The following is a 21,534-nucleotide window of genomic DNA, read 5'->3' as shown; positions in this document are numbered from 1 at the left end:
CACACCTGAACTGACAGACTCGTTCTAGAAATATTGAGGATATAAAATTATCAGGGCCAGTACAGAATAAATCTATACCAAATGAATAAACACACAATCTTGGGTCCTTAGCAACCAACTCTGCTCATTACTTTACAAAAGGAATCAAGTGGGAATTATTCTACATGAACTGTTTTAAGTTGCATGTATTTATTTTATAATTTTTCTGTTCCATATCTTCCTGTGTTACAGGAACCTGTAGGTGCTTTGTTTTATTTATTTTTATTATTTTTATTTTTTTTAAAGATTTTATTTATTTATTTGACAGAGAGAGATCACAGTAGGAGAGAGGAAGGGAAGCAGGCCCCCTGCTGAGCAGAGAGCCCGATGTGGGACTCGATCCCAGGACCCTGAGATCATGACCTGAGCCGAAGGCAGCGGCTTAACCCACTGAGCCACCCAGGCGCCCGGTGCTTTGTTTTAAAAGTCCTGCTTCTTGGATCCACCAAGCTCATGAGGAAGTAACAGGAGCAAATCACTTGTATAGGTAAATAACTTTGAATTTATTGTCTGTATTCACTACTCTAGGAGATTAATTGAAAATCTTTTGAAAATATAGCGTTAGTTCTACAAGGAAAGAAAGAACATAAAACTACAGGGGTGAAAAAAGTACTGTACAATTTATTAGTACCAATCTGATCATATGACTGATGAAAGGCCCTGAGTTAACTGGTACATTAAGTAGAGCACAAATTAGAAATGGTTAATCAATAGACTGAGTATCAGGAGAATATTATTTTTAAATGATATAGTACTCCTGAAAACCAATATTCCACCTATTCATCAAAATTAATGAAGGGGGGCGCCTGGGTGGCTCAGTCAGTTAAACGGCTGCTTTCAGCTCAGGTCATGACTGGGTCCTGGGATGGAGTCCTGCATCGGGCTCCCAGGTCAGTGGGTAGTCTGTTTCTCCCTCTGCCCCTCCTCCCACTTTTTCTCTCAATCTCTCTCAAATAAATAAAATCATTAAGTAATAATAACAATAATAATAATGATAATAATAAAGGGGAATCTGGGTGGGTCAGTGAGTTAAGTGTCTGACTCTGGATGTCAGCTCAGGTCATGATCTCATGGTCATGAGATGGAGCCCCACATCAGACCCCATGCTAAGCGTGAAGCCTGCTGCTTAGGGTTCTCTCCCTCCCTCTCCTGCCTTCCCTCCCTCCCTCCCCACTTTCTTGCTCTCTAAGAAAAAATAAAAATAATAAAACAAGGAGATAGACAATGTGTACATAATTGAGAAGACGGTACTATATAGTAAATTCTCAGTGATTCCCATTATGGCTGGGAAAGCCAACGCTAAAATAAAGTCATAGAGAATATAGGAAATATTCTAATATTTGGCTTGGGAAGCTGCTTTTTCTAGTTACATTGAATATAATTTGACCAATACTTGTGAATTTAAAGCTATAAAAATAAGGCTAAGAAACTTTGTTTTCAATAAGCAATCTTTAGACCTCTACCTAGTATTCCCAGCTGGGCACAAGCATCTAAATATAATCCTGCCACCCACTCTAAAGTAAATGCTAAAAAAAAGCCTAAAAGAAATTATTTTCTCCTAATTCTTTTTTTTTAAAAGATTCTATTTATTAAAATTTAAAAAATATGTATTTCAGAATTAGTGTCACACTTACTGATAATAAAAATTTTAACATGTAGGGAACCAATCCTGTAATTCTATAATTTCCAAGAGGAGTTTGATTTGGGAGATCATATCGATCTTTTAAGGGTTTTTGGAAACAGCTATCAAATCAAAAAATTAAATATCTTTACCAAAAAATGCCATAGCTTCCGTATCTCATTTGAATAATAAATACCAATATAACCTGTATCTTTGATGTCCAATAGACCTGAGGAGGATGAATATGTGGCTATGGTTTACCCCATGTATAGCACTCCATCTGCCTTCAGTATTCTTTGTGGCGCTGCTGTGATTAAATCTGTTCTAGTGCATATACCCTCAAACCATCTTAAGTGAATTCTCTGGAGTTTCCTGCTCAACTCCAAAATTCTCAGCTAACGAGCCGTTCTTTTTCCCCTTGTTCCCATCACTGTCCCCTTCCTCAAAAGTAATTACTGAAAAAAAAGAAAAAAAAGTAATTTCTGGGGACACATGAACGGAGCCTTGGATTGCACATCCGGCTCTTGATTTCAGCTCCCATCATGATTGAAAGGTCCCTGGATAGAGTCTCACATCTGCCTCCAGGCTTGGAAGCTGGTCTCCTCCAGAGAGGCAGGCGGAGAGAGAGGTGGAATCAGGCTCCCTGCGGAGCAGAGAGCCAGATACGGGGCTCAAACTCAGGACCCTGAGACCATGACCCGAGCTGAAGGCAGAGCCTTTAACCCACTGAGCCACCCAGGTGTCCCCATCTTAAAGTTTCTTGATCCACTCACGCAAGAAGATATATAAAACACATCTACGAAACAATGTACAATAAGCTTTCAATATGGAAATATGACTATCAAAATGGAAGAATGCTATTTAATTGCCACAGAATACTTAGGCACTGAAAATCTTTTGTATTTCAGAATCAGTGTCATAGTTACTGATACTAGCAATTTTAGCATGTAGGGAACCAACCCTATAAGTACTTTTGTTTCCAAAAGTAGTTTAATTTGGTAGACAATGTCAGGGTTTTTTTCTTAATTTTTTATTTCTTTTCAGAGTAACAGTATTCATTGTTTTTGCACCACACCCAGTGCTCCATGCAATCCGTGCCCTCTATAATACCCACCACCTGGTTCCCCCAACCTCCCACCCCCTACGCCTTCAAAACCCTCAGACTGTTTTTCAGAAGGTTGTTTTGCATCGTCTCTCACGGTTCACCTCCCCTTTCAATTTCCCTCATCTCCCTTCTCCACTTCATCTCCCCTTGTCCTCCATGATATTTGTTATGCTTCACAACTAAGTGAAACCATACGATAATTGACTCTCTCTGCTTGACTTATTTCACTCAGCAGAATCTCTTCCAGTCCCATCCATGTTGCTACAAAAGGTGGGTATTCATCCTTTCTGATGGAGGCATAATGCTCCATAGTGTATATGGACCACATCTTCTTTATCCATTCATCTGTTGAAGGGCATCTTGGTTCTTTCAACAGTTTGGTGACCGTGGCCATTGCTTCTATAAACACTGGGGTATAGATGGCCCTTCTTTTCACTACATCTGTATCTATGGGGTAAATACCCAGGAGTGCAATTGAAAGGTCATAGGGAAGCTCTATTTTTAATTTCTTGAGGAATCTCCACAATGTTCTCCAAAGTGGCTGCACCAACTTGCATTCCCACCAACAGTGTAAGAGGGTTCCCCTTTCTCCACATCCTCTACAACACATGTTGCTTCTAGTCTTGCTAATTTTGGCAATTCTAACTGGTGTAAGTTGGTATCTCGATATGGTTTTAATTTGAAACTCCCTGATGGCCTGTGATGATGAACATTTTTTCATGTGTCTGATAACCATTTGTATGTCTTCATTGGAGAAGGGTCTGGTCATATTTTCTGCCCATTTTTTTATATTACAGCATGGTACTGGCATAATAACAGACACATAGACCAGTGGAACAGAGTAGAGAGCCCTGATATGGACCCTCAACTCTATGGTCAAATAATCTTCCACAAAAAAGGTAAAAATATACATTGATAAAAAGACAGTCTCTTCAATAAAAGGTGCTGGGAAAACTGGACAGCTATATGTAGAATAATGAAACTTGACCATTCTCTTACACCGTACACAAAGGTAAACTCAAAATGCATAAAAGACCTCAACGTGAGACAGGAATCCATCAGAATCCTAGAGGAGAACATAGGCAGTAACCTCTTCAATATCAGCCACAGCAATTTCTTTCAAGATATGTCTCCAAAGGCAAAGGAAATAAAAGTGAAAATGAACTTTGGGGACTTCGTCAAGATCAAAAGCTTCTGCACAGCAAAGGAAACATTCAGCAAAACAGAGAGGCAACCCACAGAATGGAAGAAGATATTTGCAAATGACAGTACAGACAAAAGGTTGATATCCAGGATCTATAAAAACTCCTCAAACTCAACACACACAAACAGACAATCATATAAAAAAATGGGCAGAAGATATGAACAGATAATGTCAGTTTTTGCAGGGGTTTTCAATCAGCAATAATATCAATAAATTACCTATGTTAAAAAAATAAAAACCTATAGCTTCTGTATCTCATTTAAATAATGAATATCAATCTAACATATATCTTTGATGTCCAGTAGAACTGAGGAGGATGAATACGTGGCTATGATTTACCCCATGTCTAGCACTCCATCTGCTTTCAGTATTCTCTGTAGAGCTTCTGTGATTTAATCTGTTTAGAGCAAATACCCTCAAGCCGGCTCAAGTGAATTCTCTGGAGTTTCCTCCTCAACTCCAAAATTTCCCAGCTAATGTGCCCTTCCTTTTTCCATCATTCCTGTCACTGTCCCTCTTCTCCAAAAGTAATTCTGGGGGTGCCTGGGTGGCAGCGGATTTGCCATCCAACTGTTGATTTCGGCTCAAGTCATGATGGCACTGTCTTGGGAATGAGCCCCGCATCGGGCTCTAGTCTCAGAAGTGAACCTGTTTGAGGCAGCTCTCTCCCTCTCCCTTTGCCCATCCCCCTAATCACTCACTGTCTCTCTCATTCTCTCTCCCTAAAATAAATAAAGAAAGAAATCCTTAAAACAGAATTATTTCTGGATCTATGGTCTTGATTGTTCTGCTTTTACACCCATTTTACTAGGGTTCATCTTCACCATTTCTTTCCTCTTTATTTAGCACTAGTATCTCACATCTATAATCTCTCTTTCTGCATCTCCTTGCTTCCCTCTAGCTAAAAACATGCTCACAAATAAAAACAAAATAATACTTCTTGATCCCATGGTGTCCTGAACTATCCACTGGCCCTTCCAGATATCTCTACAGAAACCCCTTGCTACAGAGCACATGACACAGGGACCACAGACATTGGCATCACCTGAGAGGTCAGAAGCAGAATCCCAGACCTGCTGCTCACAATCTGCATTTTTAGTAAGGTCTCTGATTACTAAAGTTGGAGAAATTCTAGTCCATACTGTGTCTGCTACCACATTCCTTTACCTTAACTTCACCTTCTAGAAACAAGCCTTATGTGCATCACTATCAATTCTTCGAAAGTAGAAATGTCTTAAAAGCCATAAGCTATCTAATGGACTTTTTATCATGGCTAAAGTTTCCTTGATTTCTCCTGAACTGACCCTCCTCCCTTCTTCCTTCCAATACTCTTTCTTTGCACTCAATGATACTATTTATGAAGTACCACAATTTTTATGCCATTAAGATACACACATAGCTCTGCATCATCAACCAGGGAAGACCTGAATGTCTTCCCAACCATGAGGAAAGAAGTAAGAGCAGGAAAATTTTGGTATCCTACTCTAACAGGTTTTGGTACTGGAAGCTCACCTGATATTATTCTTGCAATTCCTATAGTCTGCTCCTCATTTAAAAGAATTATTTTGGTGGGGTTATGGGCATTGGGGAGGGTATGTGCTATGGTCAATGCTGTGCAGTGTGTAAACCTGGAGATTCACAGACCTGTACCCCTGCAGCTAAGAACACATTATATGTAAATAAAAAAATAAAAAATATTAAAAAGAAAATAAAAAATAAAGAATTGTTTTACTTTACCACCTTCCACTTTAAGAGCTGCTTATTGTCCTTCATTTACTCCCTGTATTCTTGACTTTCTTTTTTAAAAATTTATTTTTTATTTATTTTCATCATTACAGTATTCATTATTTTTGCACCACACTCAGTGCTCCATGCAATCCATGCCCTCTATAATACCCACCACCTGGTACCCCAACCTCCCACTCCCCGCCCCTTCAAAACCCTCAGATTATTTTTCAGTGTCCATAGGCTCTCATGGTTCACATCCCCTTCCAATTTCCCCCAACTCCCTTCTCCTCTCTATCTCCCATGTCCTCCATGCTATTTTTATGCTCCGCAATAAGTGAAACCATGAGATAATTGACTGACTCTGCTTGACTTCACTCAGCATAATCTTTTCCAGTCCCGTCCATGTTGCTACAAAAGTTGGGTATTCGTCCTTTCTGATGGAGGCATAATACTCCATAGTGTATATGGACCACATCTTCCTTATCCATTCATCCGTTGAAGGGCATCTTGGTTCTTTCCACATCAGTCACTCTTTTTATCCTTTCCACTTATTTCCTGACGTTCCTTTGGTCTTAGAGTATCTTGAAATGGAGCTACTAATTAATCTCCTTTGTGGCACCCTCAATTTCATCTGTTACTGACACTGACACCTGATAAGACTTCAACTTATCTCCTTTTCAATCTTTCTCCTCTTTATCTCTAATTCAATAGGTGACTTTCTTTGGATATTTAATTATATCAGTGTTCCCATTTTACATCAGTATTTTATCAAATGACTTTTTAATAAAATACAAGTCTTACCTTCTACTTGTTGTTTTAATGTACTTGCCCCTTTCTGTTCATTTACAGGTAAATGAACAACGTATGTTTCTGGAAGACTCTCAGAATTACTCTGTTAAAATGAACAACAAAAATGAGTTGCATAAAGATTACCTAATCCTTTCCTAAGAAAATATCTGAATTTCCTACTTTAATAGCAATCAGACTCACAAATAAGAAAAGCATATACATTTGAAAATAAGTAATAGTAATCAGACTCACAAATAAGAAAAGCAAACATTTGAAAAACTCATATATGCTTTCTAAATTAAATATAATGTTTAATCTTCATTTGGCCAATGGCTGTAAACTGAACATCAAATGCCAGAGTAAATATGTACTTATATGTACTTATATGTACATTTCCACAGGAACTAACAAAACACCTAACTCTCCTTTGCATTCCCCACCAAAATAAAAGGATATTAAAAATATGTATTAAATAAATTCTTTAATAAGTATATTTGCTACAAATTTAAACTTCTCCTAACAGCAGAACTTTTTTCCATGTTAAAATAGGACACTTGACATAAGAAACCTTGGAGTAGATCATGTTGAGTATAAAGAGTACAGTTTGGTAACTGCTGCTTCATTTGGATAAACAAAGGCTTGGAAACTTTATTGACAGGATAATGGTTAAAGGCAATGGCAAAGTAGGAAGAAAAAGTTTTCTTGAAATTATGTTTAAATAATAGCAAAAAGTTTTATATATAGGTATGAAACTCTCCAAAAAGTAAAATAAGCTTTCATAAGGGAATAATAAGAACATTTATTTATTAATTACCTAAAAGGTACCAGGCACTTATTTTAGTATACCCATTTTCATTTATACAAACAACAATAATACCAATGGTTATGACAATGGGGTGGATCTTCCTGCTTCCTGGGCATTCCAAGACATTAGAGTGAAATGATGAACCGTGTGATCCACGGTTCTGTCTGTCTAGAATTTCTAGAAGGTCTCCAAGACCTTCATACAACTGGTCCTTCTCATCCTTTACTTGGCAGTTCTTGCCACACTCAAAGAGATTGTTTCTGACCAACAAAATTCCATACGTGTTCTCATCCCCATTCTAACTGCAAACTCCCCCACAATTCCCTAACCTAACATTTCCATTTTCTTTATATGAACCACTAACAGTGACTTACAGTGCGTTGTTGTTTCCTCATTTTTCTGCTTCAACCACTACAGCCTAACCCCTCAACTTGTACAGCCTGGTACATAGCTGGTATTCAATAATAAATGTATTTAAGGTCAAAACACTTAAAATAATCTCACTGAGGGGGAATCTATATGGATCAGTCAGTCAAGCAACTGACTGTTGATTTCAGTTCAGTTCATGATCTCAGGGTTGGGAGATTAAGCCTCATGTTGGGCTTCATGGTGAGCATGAAGCCTACTTGGGAATCTTTCTGTCCCTCTTCTTCTGCCCCTCCACATCCCCCTCACATGCTCTCTCTCTCTCTCTCTCTCTCTCTCTAAAAAACAATAACAATCTCACTGAGAAGGTCTCAAGTACCAAGTCACTATACTAGGTATCGATCCTTGCACAATGCAAGGGTTAAGGGCATTGATAGCCGTGCAGTCCAAACTCCACATATAACTTTGGATTACCCCAAAACTTTACTAAAATCCTATTGAACTTCCTACTTCAAAAGCAGTTAGACTTAAAAACAGCAAAAGTGTATATTAAAAACCAAAATATTGAAAGAAGACCTTTTATCTCTAGAATAGAGATCATTAGATCTCTAGATCTAATCTACTTCTTAATCCTCATTTGACCATTGACTCTGTAAACTGAGCACAGAAGGTCAAAGTAAATTATAACCTAATGATGAACTTACCAATAACGTAAAGTCAATTAACACATTTTGTATGTCCTATATATTATATACAGTATTCCTACAATATAAACTAAAGAAAAGGTTATTAAGAAAATCATAAGGAAGAGAAGATACATTAACAGTACTGTACTGTATCAAAAAAAAGTCTGAGTGTAAGTGGACAAGCAATTCAAACCCATCTTGTTCAAGGGTCAACTGTATACTTATGCAATGTCATTGAAATTTAACATAGCCCAAATTAGAAATCCACCTGCCCATTCTAACTTTGCCCTTCTTTTCTTGACACTACTGCCATTTATTTTATTGTCCTTCAGAAATCTTCACATTTCAAAAAAGTGTCCTCGATATTTAGTAAATCACTAAATACTGCTGTGATCATTTTTGTCTGGTATTTCTATAGTGCCCTTAACAGTTTACAAAGTGTTTTCACATTTGTTCTTTACACATACCTGAGAGGTAGGTATTAGAACCATTTTTATGAATGAGGTCTGTGACCTTCAAACAGGTTAAACAAGTTTTTCTGGGATCCCACAGCTACCAAGTGACAGAACCTGGGTGCCACTGTATCTTTTGACTTCAAACACGGTGCTTGAAGCACTGTGTAGCACCTACCTGTGCTAAGAGATCAGGCCCTTTTTACCTCCTTCCATAGCCCATCACCTTAGAAAAGGTCATCATTTCTTTACACTCATGCTTCTACAAGTATGGTTGCCACAAAGATACTCAAGGCATACTATTTTAACTATCCAAAATAGTTGTTACTTATTGAAAACACCACTAGACCAGCAATGCCTGGGCATTTCTGGGATTTAGCCCCACATGACAGCAGGGAGCCTGCTTCTCCCTTGCCCTCTGCTCCTCCCCCCACTCATGATCCCTTTCTCTCTCTCTCGAATAAATAAATAAAATCTTCTAAAAAATAAATAAACAAAACACCACTAAACCAATAATACCACTAATACCATTATATTATTGTAATATTTATTATAATCCCAATGCTCCTTGTAAATTTACTTAACAATCCAAATAAAATAGTTTCAGCGCCCCCCGATGGCTCAGTTGAGCTCTGTGCTCAGACTGGAGTCTGCTTCAGATTCTCCCTCTCCCTCCCACTCACTCACTCTCTCTCTCAAATACTTAAATAAACTACATATTTAAAAAAATATACATATACATATGCATATCATACATGCATATAGATAGATAGATAGATAGATAGATAGATAGATAGATAGACTTTCAAGTCCCAGGCATTATCTTTTCAAGTTCCAAGTTGTAAAAAACTAAAAATCCAAACTCTTTCTAGATCTCATTAGGGGTTTTGCACATCCATATACACCACAGAATCATATATCTGGCCATAAGCTGGCCTGGAGTAATTCTTTGGTTATTCAGATAACTTAATTTCAAAATACAAGCTAATTCCTTATCACGTCTAAGCCTCCGTTTTCTGCAATACTACTACACAGCTTTCATTAGGTTAAGTTTGTAAAATAATAGAACTGTATTATGCTGGATTATTATATTTAGCACATAAATATTTTATCAATTACAGGTAAAAAGTATAAGGAAATAGTTTTTATGGGCAAATGCAGAGATGAGAGAGTAACGTCTAAGCATCCCTTTTACATTTTAACATCATTCCATGCTTTGATTTTAAAATAATAATAAAACGGTACCTCAGAATCCCAAGGTGATTCCTCAGTTTGTTCTGTGAATGCTAATGCTGACAGTGTAACTATAAAATACAGTCACAGATACATTAATGAGAACATGCATTATGTATTTTAAATGTGTATACAAGCCTATCCCCCTTCATGATTACTTCAATAAAATAAAAGTAAAAGCAGTACAGATTTTCAGAGGGTTGAAGTATTTTCAGGAAGAAAAAGCTGGTAGCAGTCGGGATACTTAAAAAGAAAGACAGCATTGGGAGGGAGACAAACCATAAGTGACTCTTAATCTCACAAAACAAACTGAGGGTTGCCGGGGGGAAGGGGTTTGGGAGAAGGGGGTGGGATTATGGACATTGGGGAGGGTATGTGATTTGGTGAGTGCTGTGAAGTGTGTAAACCTGGTGATTCACAGACCTGTACCCCTGGGGATAAAAATATATGTTTATAAAAAATAAAAAATTAAAAAGAAAAAGAAAGACAGCAAAAAGAATAAGAAAAATAACTTAAAGAAATGGGTAACATAACTGGATCTACATACTGTGATATTTTCTATACTAGCATTTAAGCCTAGAAAAAAATGTATGGATGTTCACTAACTTACCACGTCTATCATTTTTATCTGCCCTGTCAGCAGAAGTCAAACAGTCATTAATTGTTTGCGCTTGTGGAACACTTTCAGTGATACGATCGTCCTTTGTTCCAGTTGCTGGCCTCTCCTCTCCTTCCTATAAAAACAACAAAAAACAAAAACCCAACTTCAGAAAACATCACATCAATTCACGTGCTCACCCACTCACTCAGAAAGACAAAGGCTTCTGTCAAGTCATAGGCACTATCTTTGGAGAAAAGAGACTGCCATATATACTAGTAGGGGTAGAGATGGACAAAAACAAGAACAGAAGAGTATCATTTACTAGTTTGACAGGTGAAGTGAATAAAGCACAGTGAAGGCACAAAGGGGAAAACAGTTGTATATGGGAAGCTCAGGAAATGCTGCGAAGTTGGGCTGTATTTTGAGAGAGAGACTACACAAAGACGGTGCAAAGGGCATTCTAGAAAAGGTAGAATGAGCAAAAGGACGACGTATGGAATAACACAGTAAGTGACGAGAGCTACAGAAGGTGGCAAAACTGGAACACGATTTTGGGGTGTGGGATAGAGAGATGGAATTGGAAAATCAGGACTGAAACCAAAAAGGCAAGTGTCATGCAGGAATATGAACTTTCTCCTTCAGGTAATGGATAGCCACTAAAGAAGCAGAGGAGTTACATCACCAGAAATATATTCTAGAAAGGTCACTCTGACAGCAATGTAGAGATGAACATAAAGGAACCCAAAGGACACCTGGGTGGCTCAATGTGTTAAAGCCTCTGCCTTCGGCTCAGGTCATGATCCTGGGGTCCTGAGATCAAGCCCCAATCAGGCTCTCTGCTCATCGGGGAGCCTGCTCCCTCCTCTCTCTCTGTCTGCATCTCTGCCTACTTGTGATCTGCCTGTCAAATAAATAAATAAAAGAAAGAAAGAAAAAGGAGCCCAAGCCAGAAGAGGATTTCAAAATTATAGGTGAGAGAGGGAATTATAGTAAGATATGAAAATGGGAAGCAGGTACAAAATAATGAATGCAGAGAGTGACTAAATGTGGTGATTTTATTTAAATATTTTTTAAAGGTTTGATATGTATTTGTCAGAGAGGGAGAGAGCACAAGCAAGAAGAGCGGCAGGCAGAGAAATCAGCAGACTCCTCGCTGAGCAAGGAGCCCAACGAGGGACTCAAGCCCAGAACCCTGGGATCATGTTCTGAGCTGAAGGCAGATGCTTAACCGACTGAGCCACTCAGGTGCCCCTTTTTCTAATTAAATTCAATTAATTAACATATAATGTATTATTTCAGAGGTAGAGATGTGATGATTTTTTTCTAAAAGATTTAATTTATTTCTATTTAGAAGGGGAGGGTGTGTATGCAGGTGGAGGGGCAGAGGGAGAGGAAGAGAGAGAATCCTCAAGTAGACTCCCTACTCAGTATGGGGCCCGATCAGGGCCTTCATACCAGGACCCTGAGATCATGACCTGAGCAACACCAACAGTCAGATGCTTAACTGAGCAAGCCACCGAAGTGCCCCTGGATGTAGTAATTTCAGGGAAGTTTGGAGTCCAGGATTTTTCTACTTCAGTGTTTCAGTGGTGCTATCTACTAGGATGGGGAAAACAAATGACAGAGCAGATTACAAAAAGTCAGGGAAGAAGAAAGGGTCAGAAACAATGTCTTCAACCTGGGACATACCAAATTTGAAGCACCCAGGAGACTTTTTTTTTAAAGATTTTATTTATTTATTTGTCAGAGACAGAGAGTACAAGTAGAGGGAGGGGCAGGCAGAAGGAGAAGCAGGCTCCCCACTGAACAAGAAGCCCAATGCAGGACTCAATCCCAGCACCCTGGGATCATGACCTGAACCAAAGATAGAAGCTTAACTGACTGAGCCACCAGACATCCTGAAGCACCCAGAAGACATACGAAGAAAGTTCTAGACAAATACATTTGGAGTAGGAAAAATGACATTACTCATAATGTTAAAAGATAAATATTGGGTGCCTGCGTGGCTCTGTGGGTTGAGCCTCTGCCTTCAGCTCAGGTCATAATCTCAGGGTCCTGGGATCGAGCTCCACATGGGGCTGTCTGCTCAGCAGGCAGCCTGCTTTCCCCCTCTCCCTCTGCCTGCCTCTCTGCCTCCTGCCTCTCTGTCAAATAAAAGCATAAAAATCTAAAAAAGAAAAGATAAATATATATACTAAATATAGATATACTAAAATATACTAATCTGATATAATTAAATAATATAAACCTACACAGAACTCTTGAAATTTTCAGAATAAAAATAAAAGCAGGCAACTATCATATGATCTCCCTGATATGAGGAATTGGTGATGCAACATGGGGGCTTAAGTGGGTACAAGAAGAATCGATGAAACAAGATGGGATTGGGAGGGAGACAAAACATAAGTGACTCTTAATCTCACAAAACAAACTGAGGGTTGCTGGGGGGAGGGGGTTTGGGAGAAGGGGGTGGGATTATGGACATTAGGGAGGGTATGTGCTTTGGTGACTGCTGTGAAGTGTGTAAACCTGGTGATTCACAGACCTGTACCCCTGGGGATAAAAATATATGTTTATAAAAAATAAAAAATATTAAAAAAAATAATAAATAAAAGCAGGGAGGAAAAAACCCATGGGATCCAATATTTCAATTATATACTACTTGTGATCTCTGTCTCTCAAATAAATAAATAGACTCTTTAAAAAAAGAAACAAAATTTTATATTTTTTCTTTAAGATTGTTTCAGCTTAAAATTTATTTTATTTAATGGATAAAGATTAAGAACCTCACTTACATAGTCAGAAATTTCAGTTTTAAGTAATGAAAAGACTACATAAAGTGTTTACTTATCTCCTCTCTTTATTCTCAAAAAGATCTAAAAACTTACCAAGATTATACCACATGGCAAATAAATTCTAAATCACAAGAAAGAGCACCTGGTTGGCTCAGTTGGTTAAGCATCTGCCTTCAACTCAGGTCATGATCCCAGGGATGAATCCTGCTTTGGGCTCCCTGCTCAGTAGGGAGCCTGCTTCTCCTCTGCCCCTCTCCCACCTCTTATACTCTCTCTCTCTATTACACATACAGAAAAAATAAAAATAAAATCTTAAAAAAAAAAACAAGAAATATAATGACCAAAACTCAAAGTTCATAATTAATCTGAGTAAGGCCTAAAATAAATTTCACTTTGCATTATCTATAAACACAGGTTTTGCTAAATTAAATATACAATATCACACTTTATCAACTTAAAGGTAAGGATAAAATTTTCTTCCACTTCTTCATAAAAATAAGCTGTAAGTCATTCAGAGGAGTCTGAGCATTTTTTAATTACCTGCCTTCATTTTCTTAATTTGCACTTAAAATAATTTCTACCATATTTTATGATGTAGAATATTTGCTCTCCCATAGCCCCACAACTGCTATTGTGTTTTTATACTAATCTCTCTCAACTCTGCAAGTTTACATTTATATCACCATTCCTTTTTTTTTTTTTTTTTAAGTTAATCCCCGTAAAGGGCTTTTTTTTTTAAATTTTTAATTTAATTTTTTATGAACATATATTTTTATCCCCAGGGGTACAGATCTGTGAATCACCAGGTTTACACACTTCACAGCACTCACCAAAGCGCATACCCTCCCCAATGTCCATAACCCCATACCCCTTGAAGACTCTGAGAACCCGAGGGTTGCTGGAGGGAGGTGGGTTGGGAATGGGAGGATTACGAGGGAATGGAATAACTGAGTGATGGACATTAAAGAGGGCACTTGAATTAATGAGCAGTGGGTGTTGTACACAACTGATGAGTCACTGAATTCTTCTGAAACCAATAATACAGTATATGTAAAATAAATGGAATTGAAATTTCAAAAATGTTTAAATACTTTCTTTACCAAAGTAACCTAAAATAAAATTTATTCCTAGGTAATTAAAACTATTATTGAAAAAAAAAACTAACATTAAGAAATGTTAACTATTTAATTGTTTTTAAAATGTATTTGCATGATTTACATTTGCATGAATATCTCTTACAGGAGGAAATATTAAAATTTAGTTTTTAGTAGTATCTTAGTTAGGTTAGTTGGAATTGCAAACAATTTAAGTTGCTTCTGTTTGCCAAAATGCTAAAGACAGGGACACCTGGGTGCCTCATTCGGTTAAGTATCTGCCTTTGGCTCAGGATTCTAGGATAGAGTCCCACATTGGGTTCATTGCTCAGCATGGAGCCTGCTTCTCCCTCTGCCTGCTGCTCCCCGCATGTGCAGTCTCTATCAAATAAATATTTTTTGACAAGTGATTGTTTAAATTTAGTTCCTTCCAGAAAAGAGAAAAAAAAAATCATCATATACCTTGTGGGGCATGATTCATGAACAAAAACCACACACACAAAACAGAAAGTCATAACCAAATATGTTGACAGTGGAGATAGAAAGAGATGGACTGAAACAATAGACACTAAAGTTTTCTGCAAGGAAAAATTAGGGTAGGAATAAGTCATTAAAAAAAAAAAAAAAAAGCTTTGGAGGGAAAGGAAGAAAAAAGGAAAAATATAAGACATGACCAATCAATAAAGCATGAGTGTAAGATAAGAAAAAGAGGAAAAATGTAAGTTAAAAAATGATATGTAGAAAAAACATACTTTTCAGTATATGTAAGTGTGATTATGGATATACCATAAACAGAAGTCTCTTAAAATTTTTTCCAATTACATATAATCTATATATATATATTCTAAATACATATAAAACAGAGGTTTTTTTTCAGAGTATATCCCTAATACTACTGACTTTTCTCACTCTACAATTATTTATTTATAAATACTATAGTAAAGAATTTAATTTTTTGGCTATAAAGTAAATTGCTCAATTAGTGGCCATCTATTGCTACCTGAAAGCCATAATTATCTCTCAAGAGAAAAAATAGTAAAAGAAATGTTTCTAATACATCAGCTTTCACATGAAGAAAGAATTGGTAATAAGAATTCTAAGGAGAAATATATACATTGGAAGGATATATCTAATGGGACACAAATGGGGTTAAAGAAAAAAAGTTGAGGAATTTTTATCAAAAAAATTTTTAAATTTAATTTTGTGTGTGTGTGTTCCAAAATTCATTGTTTATGCACCACACCCAGTGCTCCATGGAAAAGATATCCTCCTTAATACCCACCACCAGGCTCAACCAATACCCCCCACCCACCTCCCCTCCAAAACCCTCAGTTTGTTTCTCAGAGTCCACAGCACTCATGGTTTGTCTCCCCCTACTATTTCCCCCAACCCACTTCTCCTCTCCATCTCCCAATGTCCTTCATGTTATTCCTTGTGCTCCACAAGTAAGTGAAACCATATGATAATTGACTCTCTCTGCTTGACTTATTTCACTCAGCATAATCTTTGCCAGTCCAGTCCATGTTGATACAAAAGTTGGGTATTCATCCTTCCTGATGGAGGCATAATACCCCATTGTATATATGGGCCATATCTTCTTTATCCATTTATCTGTTGAAGGGCATCTTGGTTCTTTCCACAGTTTGTCAACTGTGGCCATTGCTACTATGAACGTTGGGGTACAGATGGCTCTTCTTTTCACTATACTTGTATCTTTTGGGTAAATACCCAGTAGTGCAATTGCAGGGTCATAGGGTAGCACTGTTTTCCAAAGTGGCTGCACCAACTTGCATTCCCACCAACAGTGTAAGAGGGTTCCCCTTTCTCCACATCCTTTCCAACACCCGTTGTTTACTGTCTTGTTGATTTTGGCCATTCTAACTTGTGTAAGGTGGTATCTCAATGTGTTTTTGATTTGAATCTCTCTGATGGCTAATGACGATGAACACATGCAACTGGCACAAAAACAGACACATATCCAAGAAAAAACAATTTGCAATAAATAACTGGTCCACTAAAGTTTCATTTAGGCATGAGTATTATAAAAGTCATGTTAGAAGAAAAGAAAGAGAGGAAGAAAAAGGAAAATAAAAGACAGAAAAGTCATGATACTATAATTTAAAACTCACAGTAAGAATCCTTATCCATGACCAAATGTCCTATTTCCTCCATCATGGGAAAGCTTTTTCCAATATAATTTTTCTGTCATGATACATTTCCAGCCTATTTTTTCCACCTTCGTTATTTAACGGAGTTAAAAAAAAATTCAACTTGTCATATTTCTATAAAATGGTTTGTTCTGACCAACTTTCCACTTCAAACATAAAATGATGATAGGCAGGCCACTGTTAAATTTTAAGAGCAAATAATACACAAAACTAAATTCAGAGCAGGAAAATTAATTTCACAAGAGAGTACATTACCTTTGTATTCAAACTTAAGTCTTCAACACCTGATGCAGGCCATGAAGCATCATCATCACCAGGTTTAATGGAAATACTTTAGAGCAAAAATACACAACAAAAACAAGTTCATGAAAAAGAAAAACTGAGTTAAAAGTCAGCTATCTACTTATTAAATGAAGTTTCTTGATGTAATTGAACTTTGACCTCTGTTTTTGTTATTTTTTATTTTAATTCCAGTATCATTAACACACAGTGCTGTATTAGTTTCATGTAGACAATATAATGATTTGGTAATTCCATCACCCAGTGCTCATCACAACAAGTGCATTCCTTAACCCTTAGCTCCTATTTCACTCGTCCCCCCACCCATCTCCCGTCTGGTAACCATCAACTTGTTCTCTATATTTAAGAGTCAGTTTCTTGGTTGTCTGTCTCTCATTTTTTATTTTTTTCTTTGCTCATTTCTATTGTTTCTTAAATTCTACACGAGTGAAATCTTATAGTATTTGTTTTTCTCTGACAACTCTGCTTAGCACAATATTCTCTAGTTCCCTCCATTTCACTGCAAATGGCAAATTTTGATTCTTTTCTATGGCTGAATATTCCATTGTATATATATATGTCACTTCTTCTTTATCCATTCATCTATCAATGGACACTTGGGTTGGCTATTATTAACTAATGCTGTTGTAACCACAGGGGTACATGTATCCCTTCGAGTTAGTGTTTTCGTCTTTTGGGGAGTAAATATCCAATAGTGTGATTACTGCATTGTAGGGTAGTTCAATTTTTAACTTTTGGAAAACTCCATACTGTTTCCACAGTGGCTGCATTAGTTTGCATTCCCACCAATAATCAAAGTGGATTCCTTTTTCTCCATATACTTGCTGACATTGTTACTTGTCTTTTTTTTCTTTTAACCGTTCTGACAGGTATGCAGAGATACCATTGTAGTGTTGATTTCCATTTGCCTGATGATGAGTGATGCTGAGTATCTTCTTAGGTGTCTGTAGGTCATCTGTATGTTTTCTTTGGAAAAATATCTGTTCGTGTCTTATGATAATTTTTTTTACATCTACTTTCTTATAATTTTTAATATATTTTTTAAATTTATTTTTAATTTGTTTTCAGCATAACAGTATTCATTATCTTTGCACCATGCCCAGTGCTCATGCAATCCATGCCCTCTCTAATACCCACCATCTGGTACCCCAACCTCCAACCCACTCCCGCCACTTCAAACCATTCAGATTGTTTTTCAGAGTCCATAGTCTCTCATGGTTCACCTCCCCTTCAATTTACCCCAACTCCCTTCTCCTCTCTAACTCCCCATGTCCTCCATGCTATTTGTTATGCTCCACAAATAAGTAAAACCATATGATAATTGATTCTCTCTGCTTGACTGATTTCGCTCAGCATAATCTCTCCCAGTCCCATCCATGTTGTTACAAAAGTTGGGTATTCATCTTTTCTGATGGAGGCATAATACTCCATAGTGTATATAGACCACATCTTCCTTATCCATTCGTCCATTGAAGGCATTTGGTTCTTTCCACAGTTTGGTGACCGTGGCCATTGTTGCTATAAACATTGGGGTACAGATGGCCCTTCTTTTCACTACATCTGTATCTTTGGGGTAAATACCCAGTTTTTTATTTATTTTCAGCATAACAGTATTCATTATTTTTATAGCACACCCAGTGCTCAATTCTGATAATTTTTAAATTGGGTTAAAAAATTTAAAAATTGGGTGTTTTGGTGCTGAGTTCTATGAATTTTTTATATTTGTATACTAACCCTTTACTGGCTATATCATTTGCAAATATCTGCTCCTATTCCATAGGTTGCCTTCTTGTTGTGTGGATTGATTCCTTCACTGTGCAAAAGCTTTTGATTTTGATGTAGTCCCAACTTGCTCCTGAAGCAAGAGCAGTAAAAGCAAAAGTAAACAGAAACAGACCCAGAGATACAGAGAATTCTGTATCACCAGAAGGGAAGGGGGTGGGAGGATGGACAAAATGGGTAAAGGGGAATGTGAGGTTCAGGATTCCAGTTATAGTAAGTCACAGGGATACAGGTACAGCATAGGAAATACAGTCAATGGTATTGTAATAGCATCATGCAGTAAGAGATAGCTATGCTTGTGGTAGGCATGGTGTAACATTCAGAGTTCTTAAATTGTCTGAAACACAACATCACATTATGTGTCAACTATGCTTCAATTTAAATAAACAACCAAACAAATATACACATGTTAAAGAACAAATTTATGTTATTAGTGGGAATACTGTTCCCAGAGAGGTTATAAAGTATAAGGTCCAACTTTTTCCCTACACAGGTCCTGCCTTATTTAGGTCTACCTGAACCTTCAAAGCACTGAGATACCCAAGAAGAGAGACTGCTATAAAAATAGAGTCCTGGTAGCTGTTCCTCTATTTCCCTATACACCACCTAATATTTTCTTTCTGTGAGCTCTTAGATCACTCTTTTGCAGGGCTCAGTCGTACCCTCCAACCTTTTAAATCTTTAGCCTATGAAAGCAGATTCCCAAAACAAGCATACCTTCAAATGGCCAAGAGTAGGAGCCATGTCCTGCTCCTGGAGGACAAGCTAAACTGAAAGTCATCCATGTAATCATCTCAATGTAGACATGTTACCAACTACCAAAATGAAGCTCTGTTACTGATCTGACAGCCAGTCCTAGCCCACCAAACCCTACATGTACATGGGAAAGACATCAAAGAATTTGAAAAAGAGGTGGAGTGAGGAGACCCCTACCTTGGGCCATATATCTGTGTGGTTCAGAATCTCCATTCCCCCTTAGATACTCAAGAGGATCTTAGCCAAGATTGGGCTGCAAGTAGATGATATCACATTCCTATATGCTGTAAAAAGCCTTCCTCATGGCTCAAATGATTTTAAAACCTCTCAACAGCGGGGAGTGAGAAGTCGGGGTACAAGTGGTGGGTATTATAGAGGGCACGGATTGCATGGAGCACTGGGTGTGGTACAAAAATAATGAATACTGTTATGCTGAAAAGAAATAATAAATAAATTAAAAATAAATAAATAAATAAGAGAACCAAAAAAAAAAGAAAGAAAGAAAACCTGAAGTATGCTAGTTCATTCAATTAAACAAATCATCAAAAAAATTGCTCATGATTTTCTTGAACCCTCTATTTTAATATGCTTTTCTAAACAACTCCCAATATCCTGTGTCCTTCATTCCTTCCCATGTGTGTGTGTCCTTCATTTCTGTAATCCATCTTTATCTAACTTATCATATGCCCAAATAGTCTGACATCTTTTCTAAAACTCTTATTCCTATCCAACCCAGTGTTGTTATTCTTGAAAGTTGGCCTCTCCTGCCAATTCCTTCCTTACGCACCTTCACTGTGTTCACTAGACCAACTCCCCATCTTTCTATTATTAAAACATTCACCTATTAAGATGAGAAAAAAAAGGGGAAACCTGAATGTAAATCTCATTTCTGTCACTTATATCCAAATAAGTTACTTTAATCTCTTTTGCATTTCAAATTCTCCATTTAAATAATCACTTGGTGAGGATGTTAAACACAGGTTGTAGTACCAGAGAGTATTTTGATTAGTTCATCTCTAAGATGTCCTAAAATCCTGAAATTCTATGTGCTTTTGATTTTCTCTACAGAAAAACAGAGAATACTTAGCTGGCAGAAAGGGAAAAAATGGAATAAAAGAAATGCCAAGAAAAGCAGAGAAGAAAGAAAAAAGAAAAACAACAAGAAAAGATTATAGAAAAGTCAACAGAGAAAAGGAAAAAAAACTACAAAAAAAGAAAAAGCTTCAAGATCAAGGGAACTAGCCTAAAGGAAAAACTAGAGTGGGAAGTCAGTAAACAGAGACTCATTTAGAAATATCCTCTAAAGAGATGATAAAATTAATTAACGTATCAAGGCCTACACTTAAATTACATATACATCACTTCTGGAAAATCATTCATCTCAAGGAGAGCAGACATCTCTATATCTAAGAACTTGCCTGATTAGGTCTTGCTTATATAAAAGCTATGTACTATGGCCATAGGTAATGAGAGCCATCCTAAAATCTTTGACAGTTAAAAACAAGAGACTAGTTGCCGCTGCACTAATTACCCCTAGTTATCACTAGTTGTCAAATATATTAGGACAAATGCTTGGACTAACCTGGTCTCTTAGGAAAACGCTAAATAAGCAAACACATAACTAAATTTGACTCTCTGAATTGATCTGACTAGGATCTGTACCTTAACCCCAGTGCTGCTGAGGGACAAAAGAATCGATGTGGGAGTCACGGAGGCTGACAGTCAAATCATGGGTCTACTACTCGTTTTTGTTTTTGTTTTTGTTTTTTTTTACATTAATGGGATTGGGAGGGAGACAAACCATAAGTGACTCTTAATCTCACAAAACAAACTGAGGGTTGCCGGGGGGAGGGGGTTTGGGAGAAGGCGGTGGGATTATGGACATTGGGGAGGGTATGTGATTTGGTGAGTGCTGTGAAGTGTGTAAACCTGGTGATTCACAGACCTGTACCCCTGGGGATAAAAATATATGTTTATAAAAAATAAAAAAAATTAAAGTCTAAAAAAAAA

General features: G+C 37.3%; 1 protein-coding gene across 1 annotated transcript in view; it reads right to left on the bottom strand.

Moving 5' to 3' along the window:
• Window positions 1-20,342, bottom strand: part of LOC131838338 (ankyrin repeat domain-containing protein 26-like) — an 83,170-nt gene extending 62,828 nt beyond the window's left edge. Inside the window, exons 1-6 of the mRNA XM_059184301.1 lie at window positions 20,312-20,342; window positions 19,581-19,638; window positions 16,942-17,017; window positions 10,639-10,762; window positions 10,041-10,099; window positions 6,499-6,589 (exon numbers count right to left, since the gene is read on the bottom strand). Coding sequence (XP_059040284.1) covers window positions 6,499-6,589; window positions 10,041-10,099; window positions 10,639-10,762; window positions 16,942-17,017; window positions 19,581-19,638; window positions 20,312-20,342 — 439 coding nt within the window. The remainder of the gene's footprint in view (window positions 1-6,498; window positions 6,590-10,040; window positions 10,100-10,638; window positions 10,763-16,941; window positions 17,018-19,580; window positions 19,639-20,311) is intronic.
• Between the last annotated feature and the right edge of the window lie 1,192 nt (window positions 20,343-21,534).

The sequence above is a fragment of the Mustela lutreola genome, chromosome 8, assembly GCF_030435805.1.
Source record: "Mustela lutreola isolate mMusLut2 chromosome 8, mMusLut2.pri, whole genome shotgun sequence".
NCBI lineage: Eukaryota > Metazoa > Chordata > Mammalia > Carnivora > Mustelidae > Mustela > Mustela lutreola.
The sequence above is the reverse complement of the archived record's forward strand: the minus strand, read 5'-3'. Positions and strand labels throughout refer to the sequence as shown.